At 39.2% G+C, this 20,919-nt stretch overlaps 1 protein-coding gene across 1 annotated transcript in view; it reads left to right on the top strand.

Annotated features, from left to right (window-relative positions):
* The first annotated feature begins 649 nt into the window (after positions 1-649).
* ZNF451 (zinc finger protein 451) overlaps positions 650-20,919 on the top strand; it is a 31,674-nt gene continuing 11,404 nt past the window's right edge. Inside the window, exons 1-8 of the mRNA XM_009279738.1 lie at positions 650-727; positions 10,454-10,537; positions 11,755-11,880; positions 13,377-13,488; positions 14,115-14,265; positions 15,627-15,753; positions 17,447-17,600; positions 19,613-19,760. Of these exons, the coding sequence (XP_009278013.1) occupies positions 650-727; positions 10,454-10,537; positions 11,755-11,880; positions 13,377-13,488; positions 14,115-14,265; positions 15,627-15,753; positions 17,447-17,600; positions 19,613-19,760 (980 nt within the window). The remainder of the gene's footprint in view (positions 728-10,453; positions 10,538-11,754; positions 11,881-13,376; positions 13,489-14,114; positions 14,266-15,626; positions 15,754-17,446; positions 17,601-19,612; positions 19,761-20,919) is intronic.

Raw genomic sequence — 20,919 nt, 5'->3', positions numbered from 1 at the left:
TGTGTCGTGGGGCTGGGGTGTCCGTGCGGGTAACGAAACGTGAGTCAGCAAAGCGCTCGGTGGGTCCGTGCTGCCGGGGCCGCCCTCGGGCGGGCCGCGGTTCCTCGCCGCTCATGGAGACCTTTCGTTTGGCAGGACGGCGCTGGTTTTGAAGCAGGAAGCTCAGCCTTTTGGCTCTGCTGTGGTCCTAAAGTGGCCAGAGGCATCAAGAATACCTGTAGCTGCTAATTACGCCTGAACTCACTCCGCGTCTGTTACTAAACCGTCCTTTGTGTTCTAGCGGTAGTAGAGCGCCGTTAGGCTAGAGCTCCGGTCTGTCTCTTGTTAAGGTGTTCAGACTTAAGCATGTTGTTGAACTCTATACACTGTACACTATAGCCATGGCTGCTGGAGGAATATAGGTATTGGGATGCTTTGTAGAGATTGGGCCACGTTTTGCATATTTGGAAAAGTGTAGTAACGTGGTTCGAGTCAAAATTGTTATCACTTATTCTGGTATTACTGATAATTGTCAGTGAATGATATAGAGAGGCTTGTTGAGTGCAGATAGGTTGTAAAGCCAAAGTAGGCATAAAATGGAAAATGCTGTGTAGTTAAAGAAAATTACAAAATAAAATGAAGTATGTTTTGGTTTGTTTCTGTTTAGATAATGGAGTCTCGTAGCTCTATCAACATTCACGAGAGTAAATCAACTTCTGAAAGTGAAGATGAGATTGAGTTCGTTGGAGTAAGTAGGTCTTGAACTGGAAACTTACTGCCTGTTATCGTAAATATGCTCTCAGTAGCCCAATAAATTGGAGGGGGTCTTTGTGTACTGTGTTGATGACCTTGATTATATTTTGATGGAAAGCGTTACTTTTGGATTTAAAGATAATTTAATTTGTACATCTTTGTGGCAGATAACGAGTTTATCTTAAAGCTTTAGCTACCCTTTCTTTGGAAGGGTATAAGATGATGTCAGTTGGTCCTATAGAGAGAATATAGACTTGAGTATCCCAGCAGGTGAGTGGGGGATTACAGTGATCAGTGAGGTATGTGAGAAGTCACTGTAGATGACTTTTCTGGTAATCATATTGCATAGCATTTTGCTTCATGAATAGTCCCACTGAAGTTAATGAAATAAAGGACTGCTCACTCTGCAAAACAATGTAAAAAACACTATACTTTGTTTAGAAGAAGAAGGAAATAATGGGCTAGAGGCCTTAAACAGTCTTCTTAAGTTGTGAAGCGCTGTATAATAGCTACAGTACAACACCTAGTCTAATGTTGACATGTGGCTTACGTGAATGTAACTTTAAGACACTTACATCTGTTGAATATCCAAGAAAAGCAGAATGTTTTTCATGCTGCCTGTGTTCTGGCCTCAATCCATCATCAGTGAAGTGGTGCTGGATGGCAGGGATACATGCAAGAACAGAAAGATGATTTTTCCTAAGGAACAAGTCATGTGAATAAGATCAAGTGGTTAATTGATGCCAGGACTAATAATGGTTGGCTTCCTAGGGATTTGTCTCATTTTTCATGTTGAACAATAACCAGATGGGTTTTGTTTTTCCTGTTTTGAATGGTGTTGGATTAAAGTTCAATGTACAAACTTTTTCTGCAGGGGTACTTAGGTGCTCAAGTATGAGGGACATGTTTATTTTTGCAAAAAATATAAGTAGTTGATTATGTCTGAGACTTCTTGGTCTTTTAGTTGATTTGGTCAAAATTGACTAATATTAGAGTTCAAAGTACATTATATACACACACACAAGCATTCATGTGTAGCATGATTGTATAAGCTTCATTTTCTTGAAACACTGGGCAAAGAACGAGGAAGCTAGTATAGCTTTGAATGTGTAATGATTGAAGGGCTGCTGGAGCACCAAGAGCAGTAATTGAAAGAAAAGAGACTTGCTAAAATCAATGCTTCTGCTACCTCTTTTTCCTTGGTTTTGCCTGTGGATAATACAGAGCCTTTGTGGTCCCAGTGATGATTGCTTCTGAGAGAGGCTGCTATATATAGGAAGATGACTGTGCTTAGGCTTGTTTGTGCAGGATTGGTACCTTGGGGTGAGGAGCTTACCGTTGTCATTGACGAATACAAGGGGAAAGGTGTGTGACCCTGGCCATCACCTGATGTCAGCAATGTGTCCTTGGATCTCTCATTTGCTCCTCTGAGTGAACGTGAACTTGGACTTTGCAAAAGGATTTCTAAACTATTTGGCTAGTTTTAGATCATCATTTCCATATAATAATGTGTATGACTAGAAGTGTATAAGCTTCATAAATGTTGTGTATGAATGCTACCTGATCATTGAAGTACTATTTTTTGCATGTCCTGAGGACCCAGTGCACCAGGTGGTACTGTATAAATTGAATTAGAGAAGCCACTTGGATATCTCAACCTGTGCTCGTTTTGAGAGAAAACAAATAGTTGTACGCCATGTGATCTCTTGTGTTTTTCTTTTTTTTTTTCTCTTGAAGGTTGGGTGTTTTTTTGGTGTGGGGATTTTTTGTTTGGTTTGGGGTTTTTTTGGTGGGGGGGGTTGTGGGTTTTTTTTCCCTTTCAATCACTTGTCTTGGGGTGTTTGAAGTCTTACTGTAGGACTATGACAAAAAGTCCTCATTTGATGGAGAAAAAGTAATCTCTTCTGCTGCCAGAGTTTTTGAGCTTTTACAGTCAGATTCACCCCCATTCAGGAAACTTCCAACTGTTATTCCATAATTGCTCACCTTTTAATTCTGCATTACAACATATTTTGTCCATTTAAAATCATTAAATTCTAAGTTTTGCATACCAGCAGAAAAATATAATTTCATCAACAATGCAAGCCATTATTCCTAATGGCTTAATTTCTTAGGATAGGATGGTCTGGCCCCCACTCTGTTTCCTTGGGAAGGATAAGGCAAGAGTGAAGAGTTTCACAGGTTTAATGAGGTCTATGGCACTTAAGTAGACAGATTATTCAAGTTGCCACAGTCTGCACTGAAAGCATTGGACTCCTGAGTTGTTTTGGTTTGTTTGTTTGTTTTTTTTAATGGCATTGATCCACTGATATTTTCTTCTGACTAATTTCTTTAAAGGTGAGGCTCATCATTATGCTGCTTTTTAAAAAAATACAAGTTATCCCTGATAAAGTTGGTGGCTTTCCTAGGCAGGTGCTTTTTTTACCTTTGTTACTCTATGTGGAACCTCAAAATAATACATAGTTTTATGGGGTGTTTAAATACCTCCTGACTCCTTTGTTGTGTTACAACGGCAAACACTGTTAAGGAGGGTATTCGTGTTTATTTTCTGTAAACATTTGTTAAGTACATAAAAAGATTATGTATCCAAAATAAAACTCAACTGGAAAATTGAAGATCTATGTATTTAAAAATTACTTTCATTTTCTGATGCAATGTTACATTTATGCCAGGTTTTCTTCACTATTGATTTTTATTTCAAAAGTCTGAATTTCAAGGAAAACATACTTCCATAGGCCCTGGTTTATTCAATAATGAGCTCTAAATTGATTTCAAGTTGAGATCCAGGAAAAACAAGCATACTTCATATACTTTGCAGCTTTTCCTTTTTACAATGTTTTGGCTGCACTTCGTAACAAAAGATACTGCCCCTTTCTGTCCTGGAGGAGTTGGAGCAGCCACTTACTTTCTTGCAAATGGATGTTTGTTTTTATTTCAAACCTGAAGAGGACTTCTGGACTATTTTGGGAACCAATGACATTAGAAAAATTGATTCATTAAAAACAATGGCAGTTCTTTGAGTTCCTACAGAGGTCTTAAGGAACATGTAAAGTTTTTGGTTTTCCTTGTAATTGTTGTTTTCCAATAAAAATGATATCTGAAGAACGCTTGGCCCTGGGATATACCAAAATCAAGGGATTTGTTGAAACATGATAGTTACCATTTAAATGTTTTGTTTCCTTTCGCCTTGAGGTGTTAAATATTAGATATACAGACTCAAGTATTTGTCTCTCTGGCTTTCAGTTGCATCACAGCAGGAACAGAATAAAATTGTAGAGGTGTTACAAAGCATCTCTGAAGCAGGACTTTTATTTTTGCTCGCAGCCCAAGTCAGCCAAGGATTTGGATTTTTGTATTTGCTAGGTTACAGAAATCAAAACTTTCTAAGTGCATGTTGGTTCACAACATTGGTCAGTTACTCAGCAGTCTTAAAGTTGGAAATCTGCTGGGACAAAGATTTAGAGCACGAATAGTACAACTTGTGTCCGATTTTTTTAATTTATTTTAATGTAAGCTTGTTCCATGATAATTTGTGTGTTTACATGTGTATACACAATTATGCTCGCATAATTATTTTGGCAAAGATATGTTAAGTCTGTGGTCACATATATTGAAAGCTAGTTTCACGCTTTCTGTATGCTAGTGTGTATATAACTATGCAAAAGTTTAATTGTGCTTTTTAAGTAAACTGGCTATTTGGTCTGAATGTACGTAAAGCTAAAAATGGAACAAACAAACCAAAAACCTTACATGATGTATCAGTGGACGAGGTGTCTGTTAGCTAGGCCTGATTACCCAGAGATTGATCGAAATGAGGGAGGGGAAGAAAGTGAGACCATAGCTTAGGACTCTTTGAGAAAATTTCTGGGGGCAGTAAAAATGGGCTTCACAGAACTCCTTGAGAAGGAACTGTCCATGGAGATGAATATGAGGCTCCATCTTTACCAGCCACCAATTAAACAGATTTGATTATATTAACTGTTACAATTGGTATTTTGCATAGCATAGTGAAATTACAGCTTTGTTGATTTAATGTTAATGCTTTCAACCAAAGCTATGAATAACAGCAGAGACACCACAGCTGCCTGGAGACTCAAAAGATAATTTTCTATCAATTAAAACTAGAAATTCTTCTAGTAACCGAAATAGCTGCAATTTAGCCATTGGTTTATTGTTCAGTGGCGTGGCTGTTGGTTGGTGAAAAGAGTGGCTTTTGAAGATTGTTTAGAGACATAATTGAGAAGTGGAGCATGGGAGGGGTGTTTGGGTTTTTTGAGGTTTTTTGAATGTGAAGGATCTGCTTATAAGATGTGAAGACTGACCATATCTTAGTACTGAGCATTGATGGCTTTCAGGGTGCCAAGTATGCCAGTATAGTCAGCTAGAGAGGCCACAACTTTCAGCTGTTCATTGAGTGCTTGTCCATGTTGTTTCTTCTGTAATCTCAGGCTCTTTCATGCCAAGATACTTTTCAGCTGATCGTGTTCATCTTGTGGGGAGGTACAAAGAGTTGGATGAAACTAACTGATCCTCGGCTTCTTAACTCTTCTACAGTGATGGAATCCTCAGGGTTGGCACTATCTTTGCATTATGTTACTATTTAGTTTAACCAGTTGGAAAAAATTAAGAAATTCAACTTCTCTTAACTTTCAATTTGGGACTCACCCTGTGCGGAGGTGAGCCAACAGAGCAAAAGCTAAATTCCTGCTGTTGAGAACTTTCCCTGCGTGTGGTACTGCAGTATCAATTGGAAATGTTTGCTAGCAATACCTGCTCTCTCTTGCTGGAAAAAGGATATTTCACCTGGCGCTACTTCTCCAATCAAGATTAAAAATACAGAAAGGCCATCTGAAGCTATGGCTTGCATGAAATACTCAGAAGGCCTCTGTGAACGTTTAAAGGGGAGAGTAGTCCTAAGCTCAGTCTCCCTCCATGAGGATGATTTCCATCTTGGGCCACTGAATAAAGAGGCTTTGAACTTCTGCTTTCATTTTGGTATGAACACTTTTTGGCAGAGAGGAGTACTGCTGTCAGGACGAGCCCAGGCTGAAATCACTGTCTCTTTAGAAGTAGTATTTGGAGTCTTTTTTATGTAATGGCACTCAGCTGGGATGGATCTAAACCAGTGTTTTGACATATAATGATGGCTTTCAATCAAGGTTTCTCATATATTGACTTAAGCAGTTGCTGAGTGGATATACTTGGGATAGGTTTATAAGAATTGGGGAAAACAGTTTACTTTCTCAACGTAATCTTTTGTAGTGCAGATGAGTTCTTGATCGGACCCAGGATTGTAGTTCTTACACTCTTAATTTCAGTATTTGTTTTTAATCTTCATCTAAAGGTTAAACTACCAACCAATGAAACATAAACTAGCCTAAATAATGCAAGTCCCAAATATAGCATTTATTATTCAGGAGTGAATGTAGGCAGATGGTGTGGTGGTTTGTTCCGCACACCCCCCCACCCCCCATTTTATTTTTGTGGAAAATAAGGGTGTATATCTTTGAGGAGTCATTTTAAAGAATTACCATACTGCATTTGTGTTCAAATTGGAATGCAACCCAAAAAGTAGTACACAAAAATTGTGTAGTAAGAGGCATGGAATTTGGGAGGAAAAAAGTGTTTTGTGTATGCAAACAACATGTAAATAAGTGTAATATTACTTGTGTTAAATTGAATTTACTGTTCTGGTCACTAGAACTTCCTAGGCTTGAAACCAACTTACTCTGCTTTTCAGCTGCCAGTTTCCTAACTTCTAATTAGTTGCTGAACCCAGGGAGTAAGTAAACAGAAATAAGGAAAATCTCTGCATTTGAAGAAGCTACAGCTGTTAGGATCAGAGTTGAACACTTCAAAACACATTATTGAACTGATTGGACAGTCAGGTGCTCTGAGTGTGTCTTTGAACTGTTACTTGCTAACACCTGTTGTTTAATAAAGATTTAATTTCTTGTAAGTTTATAGAGGTGGTCAGTTTCTACAAAAGCAAATCTGTCATGGATTTTTTTTTTTTAGATTTCATTTAGAAACCATGTTCTCCTTTATTTATTTAATCATAAAAAGTTAAGCATTCTTATGGGGTAATTTGAGGCCTGCAGCTTGATTCATATAAGCTTTTGTCATCTGTCCAAGATCTCATCCCTTTTCCTCCCCAGTGAGACAGTGAGGACTGTTTATGCCTGGCCAGCTGAACAGCTTTACAGCCTTGAAAGGTGGAAGAATGTAAAGAATGAGATGTAGTAAGGACAGCAGAGAGAATTGCATGCTGCTCTTCGCTACTTCTCATGAGGCAATAAATCTTCCTAGCTTGCCCTAGTTGGTTGATTGTTAAGACATTGAGGACATTTGCAAATGTATGGCAGAGATGGTGGATAATAGTACTGCACCTCTTCAAGAAGTCAGTCTGCTGACTATCGGAAGTCCTTCTGCCTAGAAAATTTAACTTTCTAACAAATAAAGGATACCTTTGGAGTATACAACAGCTCTGTGGTATCTGCCAGCAATATTGCCAGACAAATGCAGTTCAGTCAAAAACTGTCATATGACTTACTCTGCTTTTCAGCTGCCAGTTTCCTAACTTCTAATTAGTTGCTGAACCCAGGGAGTAAGTAAACAGAAATAAGGAAAATCTCTGCATTTGAAGAAGCTACAGCTGTTAGGATCAGAGTTGAACACTTCAAAACACATTATTGAACTGATTGGACAGTCAGGTGCTCTGAGTGTGTCTTTGAACTGTTACTTGCTAACACCTGTTGTTTAATAAAGATTTAATTTCTTGTAAGTTTATAGAGGTGGTCAGTTTCTACAAAAGCATCTGTCATGGATTTTTTTTTTTTAGATTTCATTTAGAAAACCATGTTCTCTTTATTTATTTAATCATAAAAAGTTAAGCATTCTTATGGGGTAATTTGAGGCCTGCAGCTTGATTCATATAAGCTTTTGTCATCTGTCCAAGATCTCATCCCTTTTCCTCCCCAGTGAGACAGTGAGGACTGTTTATGCCTGGCCAGCTGAACAGCTTTACAGCCTTGAAAGGTGGAAGAATGTAAAGAATGAGATGTAGTAAGGACAGCAGAGAGAATTGCATGCTGCTCTTCGCTACTTCTCATGAGGCAATAAATCTTCCTAGCTTGCCCTAGTTGGTTGATTGTTAAGACATTGAGGACATTTGCAAATGTATGGCAGAGATGGTGGATAATAGTACTGCACCTCTTCAAGAAGTCAGTCTGCTGACTATCGGAAGTCCTTCTGCCTAGAAAATTTAACTTTCTAACAAATAAAGAATACCTTTGGAGTATACAACAGCTCTGTGGTATCTGCCAGCAATATTGCCAGACAAATGCAGTTCAGTCAAAAACTGTCATATGAGGTAGATGGCATTGCATGTACAGACTTTTAAAAAAACCAACCACCACCACCCCCCTACCAAAAACTTAAACTATCTTTTGGTTTTGATTTACTTACTTTGAAGTTAGATAATAACTTACAGAATTTGGATGGGAAACTTTTTATGGCATCTGGAGATTTTAGTTAACTTTGCCTCTCACTGAAGATGTATACCCGTGGGACCACTAGGAATATTTTTGTTTGGTGTATGTAGGCTTACTCATCCTGTTTCATGTTCATTATACTGATTATTTAGTTGGCATGTGATAATGTTGTAGCATGATACAGGGGGGTTTTTTGCATGACATCAGCCTATGCGGACATAGTGCTTCTTTTTTTGCCTTCAAAAACTGAAGACTTGTCGCAGTGAGTGTGGATGGAGCTCTAGACATTGTTTTGTACATCTTCTTTAAAAAACTTACGACCTATGTGCTTAGTTTGGGTTGCTGATTTTAATTTTTCTTCTCCGTTTGCTTTTTCAAATATCCATGTATTTTCCACGTATTTGTGCCAACCAGAAGCCTGTAGTAGAAATGTTAAAATTGGTATGAATGGAGAGTGAATGGGAATATACACACACACGTGAGCATGTGAAAGCACCAGACAGAATGGGAAAAAAGGAGTCATATGAAGGCGTGTAAATCAACTGGTGTTGATACTACCTAGACTAGCAGGTCATTGAGGTCACAGACCATCTACACGAAGTTTCTGAAGACACTCAGATAAGGAAAGCAAGGGACAGCATTCACACAAATTAAAACCAGGCTTAAACCATTAAGGTGATTGCAGAAGACAAAGATCAAGGCTAGAGCCTTAAGACATCCTAAGGAGGAGACAAAAACAATCAATAACCTTTAGTGACTCACAGAGGAGGGGCAGCATGGAGAGAGACAAAAGATTGGAAATATGCGAAAGGAGCACATGGCTGCCAAGCTAGGAAGAATAGAGAAGTCCGAAGTACTTGTTGATAGCCAGGGTCCTCTGTCCTCCATATTGCTGCATGGAGTCCTGACCAGGCTTCCTGGATGCACATCTTTGCAGCTGAATGCTGGACAGACTATTTGGACGTGTGTCTCTGTGCTTTTGAGTATGTGGTGTGAATGGTGTGAAATGTGTTTTCTTTTAAAATAAAATGACCTTCCCCCTTATTGTGATTCCAGTACAGAGAAGACACTTGTAACCCGCTTATGGAATATCTGCTCAGAAAGTGTTGTGGTTTAACTTCAGCCAGCAACTGAGCACCACGCAGCTGCTCGGAAGAGTAAAAGTGAGAAAACTCGTGGGTTGAGATAAAGTCTAATAATTGAAATAAAATAATAATGATGATAGACTATACAAAGCAAGTGATGCACAATGCAGTTGCTCACCACCGGCCAAACGATGCCCAGCCAGTCCCCGAGCAGTGGCCCGCCCCGGCCAGCTTTCCCCCAGTTTATGTACTGAGCATGATGTCACATGGTATGGAATATCCCTTTGGCCGGTTTGGGTCAGCTGTCCTGGCTGTGCCCCCTCCCAGCTTCTCGCTGGCAGGGCACGGGAAGCTGAAAGGTCCTTGACTGGTGTAAGCACTACGTAGCAACAACTAAAACATCAGTGTGTTATCAACATTATTCTCATGCTAAATCCAAAACACAGCACTGTGCCAGCTACTAGGAAGAAAATCAACTCTATCCCAGCTGAAACCAGGACAAAGCGGTAGCCTTCAGGGCTTAAATGTGTATGAAACTGTTTCCCACTTTCTTAATGTTTGAAATGCCTAAGGAGTTTAATTTCTTTTTGTATTGGGTCTGGCGTCCAGCCAAGGTCAACCCACCACATTTTTGGAGTTGGAATTTAATTTGTGTCTTTTCAAAACAAACAAAACCAAAACAAACCCTGAGAAACTATTTAGCATTGCTTAGTGAAATTTAAGACTGTTCCTCTCTTGGTAACAGCTTGCTACCCTATTACCATTGAATTAATGGCGCAAGTTGTGTATCTTTAAAAATGTAGATCTAAGTTGACTGAGAAGGTGAAGAATATAAGGTTATTAAGCAAGCCAAGACTGTTAATTTGATTTTTTTTTTCCTAGTTGATACCTATATGTTAAGTTGATATTTTAATTATTTGTGAATACTTATTTATTTGCATGTTTTACCAATTTTGTGGATTAGTCTGTTAAGTGGAAAAGCTGCCATGCAGGAATTTCATTACTGCACCCTCTTGAAACCTTGATGAAATTCTCCTTCAGGTATTGCTAATGCTGACAATGTGCTGTAATGCATCCAACGTTTTATCTCTGAGGAAGACAATTTAATGCTTTTGTGTGTGTGTTTTTAACACTTTTTTTCAGGAAGGACCTTTAAGACCTGTACTTGAATGCATTGATCTTGTCAGTAGTGAGGATGAAGAACCTAACAGCAGTTCTTATGTTCACGTGAGTATGTTGTAATGTATTTTGGGACTTCTCATTTGAATAAAATAACTAGTCTCTTGTATTTTTTCCCATCAGTTACTCTTCACAAAAAACTTGTTAGAGGTATTTTTAACAAGTAATAAATAAATAAACCAACATTAAAGTCTCTTCATTTTTACCTACTGTTGAGTCGAAGGCAAGAATGCCAACACTTTGTTTTTTCGAGAGCCATTTTTTGCCTTCTTGAAATGGACTTGGAACTTCTAGTTGGCTTGGAGTGGTTTTAGCAAGTGTGTCGAAGAAAAGGTCACTTTACAAGTGACCTCAGAAGTCAGTGTGTCCAGTCTCTAGCCTGCAAATGTATCTGGCCTACTCCCAGGCCTTTTCCTTCTAAAACAACTTTTTAGGAGCAGTTTATAGGTTGGAGGACCTTATTCTGATGACAACCTGGTCTTAACTCAGCCTTATTCTTCATAATGCCTCCTAAGAATGTATGAGTCAGAAGCAGGCTGGTCAGTTCATGTATCCCCCAAGCTTATTGCGCTTACTCTGCGGGGCCTTTGAGAGGGACAGTGACTGAGAATGACTCTACTAGAGTTGTTTTTGGCAGCAGTGGCCATCTCTTGACTTCTGTTTTCCAGTGTTGCACTAGAGGCTGTGTAATAAACCTGGTTCTTAAGGAAAGATGGGTCTTCTGTACGTGCACAGGCTCACTCCACAGTGATGACTGCTAGAGCTGATCATGTAGCAGGAGCAAACTACAGTGTATGGCCTGTCCCTTATGCTAGAAAAAGCTAATGATCTGCCTTTCTGAAAATACCGGGCAATGTCTTAGAGCAAGAATGGTATCAGTTCTCAGTTTTTCAGATGGGCTGCACGTTGGCTTTGAAATCTTTAGGAATTTTGTTTACCTACTTAGAAGAATTTACTTAATTTTTAATTTGTTGGAGACTTCTAGGACACCCAGCACAATCATCCATGTTCCTTCTAGTGCTTTGATGAGACTAACGTTGATGTTGAATTGCCTTGAATATGTAGGGGAGTGGGGGTTGTTTTGTTTTTTAACAGAAGCTACAGATACTGGTAAATAGGAAGAGAAAACTAGCAAGATAGGTCACGGAACTTAGGATTGGAGTGTCTGTACTGAATTACGTCCTGATGCTTGGGCATCACTTTTCACTGTATTAGTGCCTGTTACTTAACAATTACCAAATAAAAGTTTAACTTTTCAATTGTAGAGAAATACAAAGCGTAAAGATCACATTGACTATCAGAAAGAACGAGTTGCGTCAACCTTGGATCGTCTGGCACGCCATGTTGAAGTAGAAAAACAGCAAAAAGAAGAGAAAAACAAAGCCTTTAAGGTACTGGACGTATTTTGTGTCAGTAGCATTGCATAATACAGGCCTCGTAGTCATGAGTGTGTGTGTTTTCACTACTAACTAAATAAAAAGATTGGTGAGCCAGACCTGGTCCTAGCAACTAGAGATTTTTGCTTCTGAGGCATCATTTGAAACATGATACAGACTTTGTCCCTTCAGTGGCTTTTAGCTGATCAATTTGCTAGTCTTACTGCAGTTCCTAAGGGGGGGGAAAAAAACCCCAAACTTCATGCAAGCCAATGGCAAAAACTTCTTCTTTTGTTCGTATGTATAGCAGAGGGACCTTAGCATCAATTTTTCTGGTTAAATAATTGAAAAATAACAGTTATCAGAAACCACCATGCAGCAAACCTAGTTATCTGCCTGCTTTTGTCTGAGATTTTTGGGAAGCTATTTGTCACATTAAATCTCTGTATCAGGTAATATTTTATAATGGCATAAAATTTTCCATGTATAAGGCATAATTTTAAAGTTGATTCCTATTAATTGTATTGTGCAACCATTTGAAAGGCATAGATTTTTTTTATGTTTATTACAAACTGGGAGGTGCAGTCAATAGGCTTGAAGGTAGGCCTGCTATCAGTGGGACCTGGACAGCTTGAAGGAATGGGCTTACAAGAACCTCATGAAATTCAACAGGGACAAATGCAAATCCAGTATTTGTGGAACATGCTGACTTTGCAGCGTAATTTTCTGAACACTGTTAATGGCTTTTAAAGTCACATAATTGTACTATAGTTATAGCTTGTTATAGTCTACAATAGACTATGCAACTGTAATACAACAGAGTAAAAGGCTGTTAAATATAGTCCAAGGTAGTCTTGAAGTCCAGAGGCCTACATCCCTCTCCTGTCTCCTCCACTTAGAATTTGGCAATCTGTTAATGTCTCCACATACAGTTTTTCAACTGTAAAGTGGAGTCAGAGGTAGCTGTGTAGCTTTTAAAGTAGTCTGAGAATGAAGGCTAAAAAATCCTTTTGTTAATGATGAATATTTTCCTGCTGGGCGGCTCCTCACTCCTCATCAGGTAATGCAATCTGCAGAATTAAAATTACTCTTCAAAGTGAAACTGCCTTTTTTTTTCTTGCCTCGGCAGTGGAATAAATTGACTTTCTGGTTTCAATAATCATTTTGTGTTGCCCTTTTTTTTTAATTTCATTATTATTTTTTTCTTTTTATAATCTTATAATCTTAAAAATCTTCTTGATTATGGACATGCTTCAGAAACTTCAGTAGGTGCAGTAAAAGTAAATTGACGTAAACTGTAGCTTTTATTAAGGGCACGAAAATTAGTACTGTTTTTCAATTTTTTTAATTGTTGTTACATTCCATCTTTATTGTATTATATAGAAGTCAGTCAAGTTGTAAGTTTCCGCACCCCTCCCACCCCCCCTAATCTTGAAATTTTTTAATTTTTATTTTTTAAATTTTATATTTAAATTTGATCTCCACCTTGCCTGATACGTTTTCCCCTTCAGGAGAAAGTTGATTCCCAATATGCTCACGGGTTGCAAGAACTAGAATTTATTCGGGAACACAGTGACACAGAAGCTGCAAGATTATGTGTGGACCAGTGGTTAAAAATGCCAGGTAAGAATAGGAAGCTAAGTTTCAGTGATACGTTTTTTAAATTGTGCATTGCAGAATAGAACATGTGATAATTGCTTTGAGCAGTACTACATTGAGCTTGCAGGTGCCTCTTATGCATAACCAAATCTGACAATATTAACTTTGCTAGAGTGTGGCATTTGAAAGTTCTTATACACTCACTTCCATAAAAGCTATTATTCTAATGTTTTGCTGCTTAAAAAATTTAATATACAAAGTCTAAAAACCACTAAGGCAGTGTTAACTACTTATATAAGCAAAGTTGCTAGAAGGAAAAATATTAGTGTTGAACTGTTGCTCAGGAAGATGTCTACATAAGTAAGTATAACTTCAGGAAATTCAATCAATTTAAAATATTGCCTGGAGGACCTGGAGGAAGGGTGTCAAAGTGTTTGAAAAGTAATCCTGCTGGGGATTGAAGAGACAGATTCTTCAACTGAAAGAGCAGACTTACTGCAGTAGGATTGAGTTACAGTGCATTGTTAACTTGCTTTTAAGAATTGATACAACTTGATTTTTAAATGCTTTAGGACTTGTGTGTTATTTTGTTTGTTTTCTCAAGCCTCTATAATTCAGATTCTGGATAAGTGCTTTGTTTGATAACACAGGTCTCAAACCAGGCACCGTTAACAGTGGAAAAAGGGGTATTTATAAGAGGGCAGGTCAGATGCAAGTCAACAGCAGTCCCATATCTTGTCCTGTGATGCATTGCAACAGAGAGTTTGATAACGGACATCTTCTCCTAGGTCACCTTCAAAGGTAAGGACATAGTGCAAGAGTAAGAAATAATAATGAAAGAACACGCTTGAACTTAGGATGTCAGCATCAAGTCTACTTTAAACTGCCTATAGTGACAAAATTCCATTTGAGAGCAGATTAATATGTTAATGGATTTTATATAGATGATGTGAGGAACTTCCTGGTTGGTTGTTTTTTTGTTTTCAGTCAGAATTGGTTTCTTCCTCTTGTTGAGCATTTTTAATATTTTTTTTGAGAAACAAGATTTCTGTTCTCCGGTTCTGTTATTTCTTCATCCAAACTTGAAAAAGAGCAAAAGGCTAATGTATACAACTCGATATTAAGATTAAAAAAATGCCCCTAATGAAGGGAAAGAGGAGCAAGAGCTATAGGCCAGACATCTGTTCATAGCTGATCATCGCTAGTCAGCCCTCACTGTGTCTGGGGTCAATTCCAGCATATACTGCGTTTTAACTAGTGAATGTGTCATGGGGAAGATGGTAAGGAGAGAAGCTGAGGGGAGCGTTGCGGGTTAACCCTGCTAGGCAGCTCAGCCCCACACAGCTGCTCACTCACTCCCCCCACATTTCGATGAGGAAGAGAATCAGAAGGGTAAAAGGGAGAAAACTGGGCTGAAATAAAAACAGTTTAATAACTAAAGCAAAAGCAGCGCACGCAAGCAAAGCAAAATAAGGAATTCCCATTGCTGGGCAGGGCTTTATCATACATAACGGTTACTTGGGAAGACAAATGCCATCACTCCGAACATCGCCCCTTTATCCTTCACCCAGCTTTTATTGCTGAGCACGGCGTCATATGGTATGGAATATCCCTTTGGTCAGTTGAGGTCAGCTGTCCCAGCTGTGTCCCCTCCCAACATCTTGCCTAGCCCCAGCCTACTCGCTGGCGGGGCAGTCTGAAAAGCAGAGGAAGTCTTGACGCTGTGCAAGCACTGCTCAGCAATAGCTGAAACATCCGTGTGCTATCAACACTTGTTCAAAAATCCAAAACACAGCACCGTACAAGCTGCTACGAAGAAAATTAACTCCATCCCAGCTAGAACTAGTGCAGGGAGGTAAAAATAAATAAATTTTTTAAATCCCTCTGTAGGAAATCAAGGCTTTGTTAGTTCTCTTGCTCTTAAAAACAGTATGATTCCTCTGTAAAGTGGTCATTATAACAGGTAAGCTGCAGGGAGAATCACCTCTTTACAGGATACTTCAACTGATACAGTTAATAATAGGGGAAGTGAGGAATTTTACAGTTTAGGTTGATTTGATAGGTTCTTGTCCAACAGCTTCAAAAGACAGAATTTTTCCCATTAAAAAAACATTTTGACTATTTAGAGGGGACTAGTTTGTTAATTATTTCTTCCTTTCCAGGTTTGATCATTCTCCTTGTGACCCAACAGTCACATTACATGGACCCCCAAATAATGCTGTTGCCTGTGTGATATGCTGCAAAAGATTTTCAACCTCTCAGCAGTACAGTGATCATCTTTTATCTAAGGCAAGATCATAAGGATAAGTAACTCTCCTGACTGAATGTAGTAGAGCGTTTTCAAGATGTATAATTATGCACTGATATTTTTTTCCTTTTAACCCTCTTTCTCTCCCCTCTCTTCTTTTAGTCTTCAAGATAGTTTTTCTTATTCTGCTGTATTTCAAACACCTGGTGTATCCTGACAGTACTCCCATTAGATCTGACCATTAGGTTGTACTTTCCAGCGTACTTTCGAGAGGACCATAAGTTCTGTCTTGAACCTCTTGTCCCTCTATTGGTGCTGTCAAAAAGTATTCTCTTTTTTTGCATCTCCAAAACTATGAAAGATAAAGACGAGAAGTTAGGGTGAAATAAGTGATGGTAAAGAGAAGCGGCAGAAAGGCGATGAGGGAGAAAAAGGCAACAGAATGAGAAACTTGAGTGATTCAGATTCAACTCTTTCTTCTGTTTCCAGTCTCTGACAGATGTATTTGCTGCTACTCACTAGTTAACTTACAGAAGGGAAAAGGATAATCTTAACATTTGAGTTATGATTTGAATATAAGCTAATAGTATTTGCTTTTTTTTTTGTTGTTCCTCCCTACCACCACTCTTTTCACTTCTTTTTTTTTGATAATGCTCTCTCTCTTCTGTTCTTAACTTACCACTGTAAAACCTCTCAGTTCAATGACAGATGCACAGGTGTTATCTTCTGGGTGCATGGTTTCATTTAAGCAGTCTGGTGTTGAATTAGATAATAGATAGCATTTTCAAAGTTTAGTGGTTTAATAAATATTGTTGTGTACCCACAGAGTCTCCAGAAGCTGTGTTAAATTCAGGGGAAGTTTTAGATACTCTGAAAATTGGACGACTATTAGCTAGTAGTAGTAACTCCTGATGCATAGTCATACCTGACAAGCTTGAAAGACTGCATCATAGTTTGTCCCTGCTCTTTTTCCATTGCTTCCAAGTTGTGTGCCTGTGGTGTGTCCAGGGGCATTAGCAGGAGTTAGACAAGTTTGGGGAAGGGAGTGGCTCTTGCAGCAGGCAAGAAGATGGGATTATTTTGGTGTGTAAGGATGGGGAGATAATCCTAAACAAAGCTGTGGAAGAAAGCATAAGCATATCATGAAGATTCTTTGAGTGACATAAGAAAGGAGTAAGCAAAAAACATCAGAAGCAAAATTAAAGGATTTTTGCCCTGAAGGCAGAGATCTGAAGTTGATGTAGAGGGCAAAGGGGGTGGAAGGAGCTGACTTCGATAAGTCACGGGCCTGTCAGGCTACTCTGAGGAGCAGCATTTTGAGAAGTTGGAGGTTAGCAAGATTAGGGAAGAACTGACATGAGGAAAAACAGCTGCTTTAATGACAGAAGGAGCGTTTTCTGAGAGCAGGGTAAAGGGACTAGCTAAGATTGGTGGAGCCCATAGTTCCTGGGGAAGGTGGTTGCTCCCAGTGGTGCAAGAAGGGAATGGAAAAGTTGCCAGTGTGGTAAGGATGAGTAGCTGAGTTTGACAGTGGCAGTTTGGCCAGTCCCTTGTGTCTCACGAGCTGAAGTGCATATGGGGGTAGGCTGTAGATACACATAGATGTGGTAGCTGAAAACCTAAAAGTGAAAATATTACCACAGAAGGGATAGAGGAATGGAAGGACATGAGGAGAACTGGGAGTGGTTTCTTGACCTTTTTTTTTTTTCCTAACTAGATCATTTTCTCTTCCAGCTAAATGAAAATGATGGACATAAAAAAGATCTCCCTCCACAGCATATTCAGTGTTTTGCATGCCCAAACTGCTTCCTCCTTTTCACCAACAGAGATGAATGCTTGCAGCATATGTCAGGGAAGAACCACTTCCTCCAGGTTTCTAAATTGAGTGGTATGTTGCTACTAAGTGTACTGTTTTTCATTCCTTCTGATAGTTGATCCTTATGGTATGAAGTGACTTACATTTTTCTGCTGTGTAAAAAAGCTTAAGGTTTTTAAGTTTGTTTTTAATGAATTCTTATTTTTCTTTTAAGGTCTTAAATGTGATACAGTTCTGTAAGAGGAGATGCTTTGAAATTAATATTTTTGTGTAGAAACGATTCCTCCGTCACAGTTGCTGTAATGAGAAGCAGACTTTCCTTTGTCTCTTATATAAGCCTCTCATCCTCCAGTGACTCTGTGCAACTACTGTCCTAAATAAGTTTACATTTAGCATGTTGATAGGAACTTGGACCAAAACACGTAAATTTCTTTTTCAATTCCAGTCAGACTGGCTGTGATGTTCCTTCCCCTTACTGTACTGTCTGAAGTCTGCTGGAGGCTATTTTTCTTGCCAGAGTCCTTGGCATTCCTGATGGAAAAGACCTGTGAAAGTTTCTTCTCCATATAATTGCAAATTTAGCCTGCCTGGCTGGAACTGTGCTGCTGGTCTGATGCCTTGCACTGGCCGCATTGCTACTGAAGGCTAAAATACTGGTTATGTTGTGAGCTGGTAACATCCTGAACCATACTTACTAGATTCCACAGAAGATACCTGTCTGGTCGTGGTCTTGAAAGCAGGGTTAATGACCATCATAGCTGTACTGACTTTTTAGCTTTGACATAAGCAATAGGCATTAAAGCATTTACTTTAATGTTAGGTAAATGACTGAGACAGATGAGAGATAGATGGAGTTGACTTCTTATTCAAGAAGCTGCCATATTTTAGATAGTGTAGCTTTCAGGATAAGCCTACATGGTCAGAAGGATTGGTTTAGTTATTTCTCATCTTCATAACTATATCTTCTACTTCTGCCCTCCCCCCAGAGTGGCTGCAGGAATTATACAGTAAAGACAGGCTTTGAAGGAGTCTTCCTGCAGGTTGAGTCAGTACTGCCATCTTCATGGAAGTGACAATCAGCTGCACAGTTCTGAGTTCTCATGTATTGTAAATCTAATGTACTTTTACTCTCAAATAGGTTATTAATTCCGAATGTGCTGACTGTAGATGCCTTTAAAATCAGGCCATAGGTTTTAAAAAAAGATTACTGGGTAGCTATTGCTTTGAAAAGATTAAAAGCACAAAATAGTGTTTTCTTCTTTAGAGATGGATAGCACTTAGCTCAGAACAAAAAAGCAAGTGCTCCATTTTTTCTTTTGCATTGGTAGGTCTTCATGACTAATATCAGCATGGTCTGTAAGATCTGGCAGTGAAGTTAGTTGAAAGGCATAACCTCAAATTACTGCCTGCTGATGATCACATCTTACTAAACAGAAAATTCAAAGAGAATTTGCCTCCTAAGATGCAGAACATTAACAGCAATATATAGTTCATAAGCCGTTTCCCATTCTCTTTTCAATAGAAAACTTTTTATTCTGCTGGTACTTGGAGTTAGACATGGAGTATGTACTCGGAACAACAGAAAGTCCTGCACCTAAAAATTTAAGGAGAATTAACACTGATGATGGGAAAGAGAGATGGTCAGAGTATGTGGGAACTTGTTAAATGAATTGCATACTTTCTTCTTTTTTTTAAACGCACTATGGCTTTAAACAAAAGTGTATGTAGTAAGAGTAGACAGGTGGTGATAGATGGAGGGGAAGAAGATCAAAAAGAACCTTCCTAGGAGAGATATCTGACCTGACCTTGTAGAAGGAGGAAAAGGGAAGTAGAGTCAGTCACGGAGTATGAAAAAGCAAGATGCAAACAGATTCAGATACGATTGTTACAGAAGTTTAAAAAATTAATGCAGTTTTATTTAAAGCTTCCATTGCACAATTACTGTGACTCAGCTGACACGTGGTAACTTGCTTTCTGAACCCTGTGACAAACGAGTACAATTGTAACTATGTTGTCTGAGAGCTGAAGCACTATGAAAGAAGTCTTTAACATGTAGTTGCACTTTCTGCCATTCCATATTATAGATGAAATGAAGGCTGGCCTTCCTCTACCTTTCCCATCCTATGCAAAGAACCTTCTGATATCTCTGTGCAAAGAGGTCCCCTTCCAAGTGAAGTGTATATCCTGCTGCCAGATACTACGCTCGCATATGGAATTAACAGCTCATTTCAGGTTTGTGAGAGACAGCTGTCTTTAATATGAACATCCGTAGAACGATAACAGATAGGCTGTTGCAGATGGAGTGAGAGTGCACTTCACTCATAAGAGAGAAGCGAAAATATACTTTATTGATATAAAACAGTGAGTTAACAAAGTTCAGTGGTAAATGCAACAGTGGTTTAACAAGATTCAATGGCAAGGTACACTTGATTATTTACTGCATAGGGGACAGGGTCAGGCAAAACTGTCAGGGAGACCTTCCCGTTGAGTCATGAGGTTCAGAAAGGACCCCCTTGCTTTCTAAACTCCTTCTCAGAGAGGAGTCTAGGTGTGGCTGAATCCAGTCCTAGTCCCAGACTTGATCAACAGTTTATGTCTAAAGGATTACATATGCACAATCAATCCTCTATATCGCTTAGCTAAGATTTCAAAGTTTAGCATGCTGTTAGTCACCTACCGAGGATCTGTTGCAGCAAGGCATCTCTCAACCTCAAGGGGTAACCTTGAGAGGTGTCCCTACTCAAGGGGAGATTCTGTTGTGCAGTCCACTGCCGTGCAGGAGAGCTCAAAGGGCTCTTGGGCTGCTCGCTATTTATGGGGGTAAGATGATTGCCTCAGTCATATTTGCATACCGATCACTGTGGTTAGGTGGGCACATTGCTCACAATAGCCTTTGGCTATTGTGGTGTTATCTGGCTCCTGAATCCACTTTGAGCCACACGCAGCTATCACGACCAGCATCTATTAAGACTGCCCCTGGTAGTTACTGCTTGAGCCGGGGGAGATGGCCACAGGAGCCAAATCTCCTGTAAAGGAGATAAAGGTCAGGTTGAGGGGAGGGAAGGGGAGCACACTTTCACATAGGCAGGCGTGTTCTTAGTGGTGCTAGTGGATTTCAGGGCATCTAGGACCATCTGAATGTTGACTCCCTGAGTAAACTATAAAACAATTGCCCCCTTTCCATATCTTTTACACCACCTTACCCCACGCAATCCACTGCAGAATGCTGATCGATGTCTGTATCCTTTTTGTTACTTTTTGTAACAGAACAACAGAACTCTTGTCTCCATTCCACTATTTCTAAGTTGGCAGCATTTGATTTCTAAAATGTACTGAGTCATAGAATCATAGAATCATTAAGGTTGGAAAAGACCTCTAAGATCATCGAGTC

This window comes from Aptenodytes forsteri, unplaced genomic scaffold (assembly GCF_000699145.1).
Source record: "Aptenodytes forsteri isolate BGI_AS27 unplaced genomic scaffold, ASM69914v1 Scaffold115, whole genome shotgun sequence".
Lineage (NCBI taxonomy): Eukaryota > Metazoa > Chordata > Aves > Sphenisciformes > Spheniscidae > Aptenodytes > Aptenodytes forsteri.
This window is presented reverse-complemented; position numbering and strand designations above follow the sequence as displayed.